Source organism: Gekko japonicus, unplaced genomic scaffold (genome assembly GCF_001447785.1).
Source record: "Gekko japonicus isolate JY-2015 unplaced genomic scaffold, Gekko_japonicus_V1.1 scaffold992, whole genome shotgun sequence".
Taxonomy (NCBI): domain Eukaryota; kingdom Metazoa; phylum Chordata; class Lepidosauria; order Squamata; family Gekkonidae; genus Gekko; species Gekko japonicus.
In genome coordinates this window covers 659,790-668,101 of record NW_015173704.1, presented here as the reverse complement: position 1 = coordinate 668,101, position 8,312 = coordinate 659,790, and the positions used below count along the sequence as shown (strand labels likewise).

Here is an 8,312-nt window from a genome sequence, read left to right as displayed (position 1 = left end):
CGAGATGGACTGGGAGAGTCCCAGTGTCGCCATGGACGACACTAGGTCCATAGCCCGGCTGGAGGTCACGTCCTCAGCATGGACGTTGAAATCACCCAAGACTAAAAGTCTAGGGTGCTCCAACGCCCAGCCTGATACGGCCTCCAGCAGGGTGGGGGCCGAGATGGACTGGGAGAGTCCCAGTGTCGCCATGGACGACACTAGGTCCATAGCCCGGCTGGAGGTCACGTCCTCAGCATGGACGTTGAAATCACCCAAGACTAAAAGTCTAGGGTGCTCCAACGCCCAGCCTGATACGGCCTCCAGCAGGGATGGCAGGCTATCGGCCGGGGCGTTAGGTGGTCGGTACACCAGCCAAATCGCCAAACTCTCCTCAGCCTCCAGCAGCAAGCCGACACATTCAATGCCCGCGATCTCTACCTGCGGGAGCGCCCTGAAGGAGTAAACCTCCCGAATGAAAAACGCCACTCCTCCCCCCCGCCCCCTAGTCCGCGATTGATGGAGGACCGAGAACCCCGGTGGGGCAAGCTGGGCGAGCGCAACCGTCTCGCCCTCCCGCACCCAGGTCTCGGTCATGCACGCCAGGTCCACCTGCTGTTCTTGTACGAAGTCCCGAAGGACTTCAACCTTGTTGTTAATTGACCTGGCGTTGCACAACATCAATGCCGGAGGGGGGTTTCTAATCCTGGCCCCACTGCCAGTCACCCTCGGGATGGGTCGCAGGCTGGAAGGACGCCGAGCCACTCTATTTCTCCGCGTCCTTCCCTCTATACTCTGCCGTGACCCACCGCCATACTTCCCTCTCCCCAAGAGCACTGGAATTGACTGCGGTACCTATTTATCTACATCCCGGGAAATCTACAGCAACTAATGAACTCCGGCCGTAAAAGTCTTTGACAACATATTGTAGAGGTTTCCCTTGCTCGAAAGCCAGTCGAACCCGACTCTAGGGATTCGGTGCTCATCTTCGTTTCCAAGCCGAAGAGCCAGCGCTGTCCGAAGACATTTCTATGGTCACGTGGCCGGCATGACTAAACACCAAGGCGCACAGAATGCTGTTCCCTTCCCACCAGAGTGGTCCCTATTTATCTCCTTGCAATTTCTTGCTGTCGAACTGCTAGGTTGGCAGGAGCTGGGGCCAGTGACGGGAGCTCACTCCGTCACACGGCACTAGGGTCTCGAACTGCCAAACTACCGACTTTCCGGTCTGCAGTTCAGCGTCTTAACCACTTGTAAAAGGTAAAGGTTCCCTTGCTCGAAAGCCAGTCGAATCCGACTCTACAGTTGCGGTGCTCATCTCCGTTTCAAAGCCGAAGAGCCAGCGCTGTCCGAAGACGTTTCCGTGGTCATGTGGCCGGCATGACTAAACACCAAGGCGCACGGAACGCTGTTCCCTTCCCACCGAAGCGGTACCTATTTATCTACTTGCAATTTCTTGCTTTCAAACTGCTAGGTTGGCAGGAGCTGGGGCCAGAGACGGGAGCTCACTCCGTCATGCGGCACACTCGGGTCTCGAACTGCTGAACTACCGACCTTCCACAGCCTGCAGTTCAGCGTCTTAACCACTTGAGCCACCACAGCTCCATTCTTAACCACCTGAGTCACTAGCAAAATGTTTTCTTCCACGAACTTGACTCATCCTTCTGGGAAAGCCCCATGATGCTGTCGTCCGATGTTCGTTTCCTGGAAGTCAAAGCCGCTGAACCCGCTGCGACTTACTTCTGAGTAAACACCCTTAGGATCAGACTGCTGTGAGGCTTGTGGCCGTCACCTCATCCTGTGGCAATGGATTCCATAAGCTCCTTTATGCGCTAGGCGAAGTAGGGCTTGGTTTTGTTGGCCACACACTTCCTGCCAATCAGTTTGGTGGACTGATCCTGAATTCTAGAATAATACGAGAGAGAGAGAGAGAGAGAGAGAGAGAGAGAGAGAGAGAGAGATTTCTGTCTGCTCTCTCAATAGTGTTCATAAATATATTGCTCCAATTACTCTGCAAACCCCAGCCCTGTCTTAAATGCGTTTGCTCTGGAAGTCCTTCTGACCTCAGTAGGCCTTTCTCCCAAGTAATGTTTCCACCTCGAGGCATCTTTTGCTAAAACAAGAAGGCCCAGCCTCTTTTGTGTGTGTTTGTGAAGTGCTGCCAAGTCCCAGCCAACTTTACAGGGAAGTGATTAAGCAGAGGTGCTTGGCCATGACCTTCCCCTGCAGAGCCTTCCTTGGTGGCCTCCCATTCAAGCACTGACCCTGCTTAGCTTAGACTTATGGTGATCCCAGCAAGGGGCTTTCAAGGCAAGGGAGAAGCAGGGGTGGTTGGCCATGGCCTTCCTCCGCGGAGTCTTCCTTGGTGGTCTCCCTTCCAAGTACCGACCCTGCTTAGCTTCCCCCAGCAAGGGGCGTTCAAGGCACGGGAGAAGCAGAGGTGGTTGGCCATGGCCTTCCTCTGCAGAGCCTTCCTTGGTGGTCTCCCTTGCAAGGATTGATTCTGCTTAGCTTAGACTTATGGTGATCCCAGCAAGGGGCTTTCAAGGCACGGGAGAAGCAGAGATGGTTGGCCATGGCCTTCCCCTGCAGAGCCTTCCTTGGTGGTCTCCCTTCCAAGTATTGACTCTGCTTAGCTTAGACTTATGGTGATCCCAGCAAGGGGCTTCCAAGGCAAGGGAGAAGCAGGGGTGGTTGGCCATGGCCTTCCTCCGCGGAGTCTTCCTTGGTGGTCTCCCTTCCAAGTACCGACCCTGCTTAGCTTCCCCCAGCAAGGGGCGTTCAAGGCACGGGAGAAGCAGAGGTGGTTGGCCATGGCCTTCCTCTGCAGAGCCTTCCTTGGTGGTCTCCCTTGCAAGGATTGACTCTGCTTAGCTTAGACTTATGGAGACCCCAGCAAGGGGCTTTCAAGGCACGGGAGAAGCAGAGATGGTTGGCCATGGCCTTCCCCTGCAGAGCCTTCCTTGGTGGTCTCCCTTCCAAGTATTGACTCTGCTTAGCTTAGACTTATGGTGATCCCAGCAAGGGGCTTCCAAGGCAAGGGAGAAGCAGAGGTTGTTGGCCGTGGCCTTCATCTGCAGAGTCTTCCTTGGTGGTCTCCCTTCCAAGTACTGATCCTGTTTAGTCACCAGCAAAATGTTTTCTTCCCTGAATTTGACTCATCCTTCTTGGAAAGTGTCCGATGTTCACTTCCTGGGAGTAAACCTCACTGAACCCACTGCAACTACTTCTGAGTAAACGCCCATGGGATCAGACTGCTGTGAGGCTTGTGGATGTCACCTCATCCTGTGGCGATGAATTCCATAAGCTCCTTTATGCACTAGGCGAAGAAGGGCTTGGTTTTCCCAGCCAACTTTCAAGGGAAGTGATGAAGCAGAGGTGGTTGGCCATTGCTTTCCTCTGCAGAGCCATCCTTGGTGGTCTCCCATCGAAGTCCTGAACCTGTTCAGTTTAGACTTATGAAGACCCCAGCAAGGGGCTTCCAAGGCAAGGGAGAAGCAGAGGTGGTTGGCCATGGCCTTCCTCTGCAGAGCCTTCCTTGGTGGTCTCCCATCCAAGTACTGACTCAATGCTTAGCTTAGACTTATGGTGATCCCAGCAAGGGGCTTCCAAGGCAAGGGAGAAACAGAGGTGGTTGGCCGTTGCCTTCCTCTGCAGAGCCTTCCTTGGTGGTCTCCCTTCCAAGTACCAGCCCTACTTAGCTTAGACTTATGGTGATCCCAGCAAGGGGTTTCCAAGGCAAGTGAGAAGCAGAGGTGGTTGGCCATGGCCCTCCTCCACAGAGTCTTCCTTGGTGGTCACCCATCCAAGTACCAACCCTGCTTAGCTTAGACTTATGGTGATCCCAGCAAGGGGCTTTCAAGGCATGGGAGAAGCAGGGGTGGTTGGCCATGGTCTTCCTCTGCAGAGCCTCCCTTCTAAGTACCAGACCCTGCTTAGCTTAGACTTATGGTGATCCCAGCAAGGGGTTTTCAAGGCACGGGAGAAGCAGGGGTGGTTGGCCATGGCCTTCCTCTGCAGAGCCTTCCTTGGCGGTCCCACATCCATGAACCGACCCCACTTAGCTTCCAAGATCTGGCAAGGTTGGGCTGCACGATACCATCCCACATCTCCCAGCCTCTGTTAAGTCTTCCCTTATCCACCAAAGCATAACTCGCTGTGTGCACATGCGCAGAGGTGTGCGGGATCCCTGGCTCTTTCTTCAGAGCTCACAACTGTTTCTCTTCCTCTCCAGGGGAAGAGGGTCCAAGGCGGTCCACAAATGATCCAGCTGAGCTTAGACGGGAAGAGGCTCTACGTCACCACCTCGCTCTTCAGTGGCTGGGACAAGCAGTTCTACCCCGACATGGTCAAGTAAGAGGCCTTTTCTCTTTCTGGGTTTTTCTCAGATTTTTAGAAACTTAAAACTGTTTGGCAGCTGTATAGTGCAGGGGTCCCCAACGGTGCCCACTGATACCATTTTTTTCTGGCGCCAGCCATTTGTTTTCAGGAAGTGGGCGGGGCCAGGTAGGACTTTTGCCCAGCAAGGCTTCTGATTGGCCACTGGAGATTTGATTGGCTGTGCAGATTTTTTTTTTTTAAAAAAAATGTTTCCTTGGCAGCAGCTGCCGCCACAGCACGAGGATCTACACTGCATGACTGAAGTTAAGCCGTGGCAGCCATTTTGTAGCTGGCTCCGCCTCCTCCCGTAGCCATTTTGTGGCAGCCACTTTGGTTTTTTAAATTTTAACCAGAAACGTTTTAATACAAATATGTAAGAGCAGTGTTCTCTCTAAGCGGAGTTAGTGTGAGCTAGCTCACAGTTTTTTAGCCTCCGGCTCACACGTTTGCCTTAGCTCAGGAAGGAGGGCTCCAGAGCAAACTGATTTATGCAGGAGCCAAATCGCTCGTTCACAACTTTAATGCCAGTAGCTCACTAAGTAGAATTTTTGCTCACAAAACTCTGCAGCTTAGAGGGAGCATTGTGTACGAGTAAAATAGATACGCAGGGCTCTTTTTGTAGCAGGTACTCATTTGCATATTAAGCGACACATCCCTAATGTAGCCAATCCTCCAAGAGCTTACAGTAGCCCCTGTAAGAAGAGCTCTGTAAGCTCTTGGAGGATTGGCTACATTAAGGGGTGTGGCCTAATATGCAAAGGAGGTCTTGCTACAAAAAGAGACAAGACATATTAATTTTTTTATTTATACATTCGATTTATTTACCGCTCTGACCCCAAAGGGTCTCTGAGCGGTTTACAGGTAGTTTCAAATACATTTTCCCCTAACTAAGGCCACATAGTATACAGGGGTGGGGCTGCCTACCGGCACCCAGGTGGCAGGGCTGTTGTTCTCCGGCTCCGGCATTCTTCCTCCAGGCGGTCTTCGGAGTCGGCGTCCCGTCTCCGGTGTCCAGGGGCAGGGGCAGGTCCTCCGGCTTTGGCGGTCTCTTCGGTGTCAGCTATTTGCAAACAGAATAAATACAGAATATTTGAGAACAGAATAAATACAAAACATAAGATGTGTCAGACTCTTGAACAAACTTACTCCCAACAACACTCTCTTGGCATTGATTTGTTCATTGAGAGATGAAGATGTTTCAAGCTAAGACTTTTCTGTGTCAGAACTGACTCTTTTGACACCAGTTCTGGAACGATGCATGATTCAAAGAAGCCCCCCCCCCGTGACCCATCCAATCAATCCATTCTCTCAGCCCGCCTAAACCTACTATATACCGTTGGCCCTCCCCCAACACCTGCAAATTTAGTATCTAGCAGTGTCTGCCGTCCAAGGTCAAGCACGCATACTTCCCAGAGAAGGGAGGCCCCGCTTCCCGCAGTTACGAGCTCACACGCTTTTTGCAAAGCAGCTCTCACACACCCCACAACCCACACAATCCTAGACTCCTTCCCCCCAACCAGAATTTTTGTTGTTGTTCAGTTGCACAGTCGAGTCCGACTCTCCGCGACCCCATGGACCAGATCACGCCAGGCCTTCCTGTCTTCCGCCGTCCTCTGAAGTTTGCTCAACTTCATGTTCGTTGCATCTACGACACTGTCTAACCATCTCATCCTTTGCCGTCCCCGTCTTCTTTGACCTGCAATCTTTCCCAGCATCAGGGTCTTCTCCAGTGGGTGCTCCCTTCTCATTGGGTGGCCAAAGTATTTGAGCTTCAATTCTGGGTCAGAATTCCAAAGGTGCATGCAGGCTCAGAAAGGTTGGGGGAAGGACCCCTGCTGTCGGGACTCTGTGTTCCAAATTCCATTCATCCTTCAAGGCATACAGAACCAAAGGGCAGTAATAACCGTGGCTAACGAGAGCTGAGTTTGACAAGATGTACAGTACTACTCTCCCCCGTTTTCATTATCTGGACCGTATGAACGAGACGGGAAATCAGTACCCCCCCCTTGACACAATACGGATGCCCCCTCTCCAGTACCCCACGGATTGTTACTTGGAATTAGAAACATACTTCCCGAGACATCTGCGTGCAGAGAAATTTCTCGTGGCAGCCATTCTGTGGCTGCGCCCACCACACCGGTTCAGAATTCCAAAGGTCCACGCAGGCTCAGAAAGGTTGAGGGACCCCTGACGTAGGGATTCTGTGTTCCAAATTCCGTTCATCCTTCAAGGTAGCTGAGTGAGGAGAGCACCTTAGCTGACGCAGAGTCCTAGAATCACAGAGTCGGAAGGGTCCCTAGAGGCCATCTAGTCCAACCCCCTGCTCAGTTGCAGGATCCGCCTAGAGCATCCCTGACCAGTGTTTGTCCAGCCACTGCTTGAAGACTGGCAGGGAGGGGGAGCTCACCACCTCCCCAGGCAGCCGATTCCACTGTTGCATAACTCTGACTGTAAAAAAGTTTTCCCTAAGATCCATCCTGTCCCTTCCCTCCCTTAATTTAAACCCATTCTTGTGAGTCCTATATCCTCTGCTGCCCACAGGAACAGCTCCCCACCCTCCTCTAAGTGACGGCCCTTCCGATACTTCAAGAGAGCCATCCTGTCCCCCCTCAAACCTCCTCTTCTCCAGACTAAACATTCCCCAGTCCCTCGGCCTTTCCTCAAAGGGCTTCTTGGTCTCCAGTCCCCAATCGATCATCCTCGTCGCTCTCCTCTGCACCTGCTCCTTTCTGTCCACTTTGAAGGGAGGCCTCCAGAACTGCACACAAGACTCCAGGTGCGGCCTGACCAATGCGGTGTACAGCGGGACTATGACATCTTGCGATTGAGATGTTATGCCTCTGCTGATACACCTCAAGATCGCATTGGCCTTTTTTGCCGCAGCGTCACACTGACTGCTTGTATTTAGCTTACAGCCCACCCTGTTGCTACCCAGTTGCTACCCAGAAGTGTATCCTGTGATTCTTGGGAGGGGGAGAAGCCGTGCAGAATTCTGGCACCATCCTTACCTCCAACGATGTCCTTCTCTCTGTCCAGGGAAGGCTCCGTCATGTTACAAATCGACGTGGACACCGAGAAAGGCGGCTTGAAAGTGAACAAGAAGTTCCTCGTGGATTTCGGGAAAGAGCCGGATGGGCCAGCCCTCGCCCACGAGATCCGCTACCCGGGTGGAGACACCACTTCTGATATCTGGATCTAAAGGAAGGCCTTGGTGGAGAAATGGGGGGGGGGGGTTTGCTGTCGGTCTCTCTCTGTGCCTTCTCTTCTAACTCCAGGTGTGACCGTTAAATGCTGGCGTGGTGTCAATCTAGTTGACACTGCATCGGTTTCACATTTCCCCTGCTCGCCTAACTTAAGAGAGTCAGTTTTTACCTTTTCGGTGGAGTGGAATGGAAAGCTATTCCTGGACTGTACCACCTTCGGCTGCGGGTGAAGGTCGTATATTAAAAAGCTCTCGCTTCTAGCAGAAAGAACTTCCTGCGCATAGAAACCTTAGGCGCTGGAAGAGCTTTCGTGAGTCAGCACTCACTTCTCCAGATGGATCAAGACAGGTGGCCGTGTTAGTCTGTCTGTAGCGGTAGAAAAGAGCAAGAATCCAGTGGCACCTTCAAGACTATTTGTAGCAGGGGAGGAGCTTCCATGAGTCACCGCTCACCTCTTCAGATGCTCTCTTCTGAAGACGTGAGCCGTGACTCGCGAAAGCTCCTCCCCTGCCACAAATGTTGTTAGTCTTTAAGACGCTCCTGGACTCTGGCTCTTTTCTACCTCTATTGCACTGTTTATTGAACATCCCACCCTGTCGCTGGTATCGACTCACTCTGTGTAATCCCCGTTGAGTCCCAGTGTGAGAGGTGGACGATAAATAAAGTAAATAGATATATCAACAGACAGAGTAGCTCCTTGGACACATTCTTGCGCATGTAGGCATATGCTCCCCCTGTTGAAATGAACAT

At 52.4% G+C, this 8,312-nt stretch overlaps 1 protein-coding gene across 1 annotated transcript in view; it reads left to right on the top strand.

The window, feature by feature from the left end:
- The window catches only part of LOC107120547 (selenium-binding protein 1-like), a gene marked incomplete at its 5' end in the record, with an annotated part of 22,675 nt that extends 14,717 nt beyond the window's left edge, over window positions 1–7,958 (top strand). Inside the window, 2 exons of the mRNA XM_015423268.1 lie at window positions 4,214–4,332; window positions 7,396–7,958. Coding sequence (XP_015278754.1) covers window positions 4,214–4,332; window positions 7,396–7,558 — 282 coding nt within the window. The remainder of the gene's footprint in view (window positions 1–4,213; window positions 4,333–7,395) is intronic.
- Window positions 7,959–8,312: the final 354 nt, after the last annotated feature.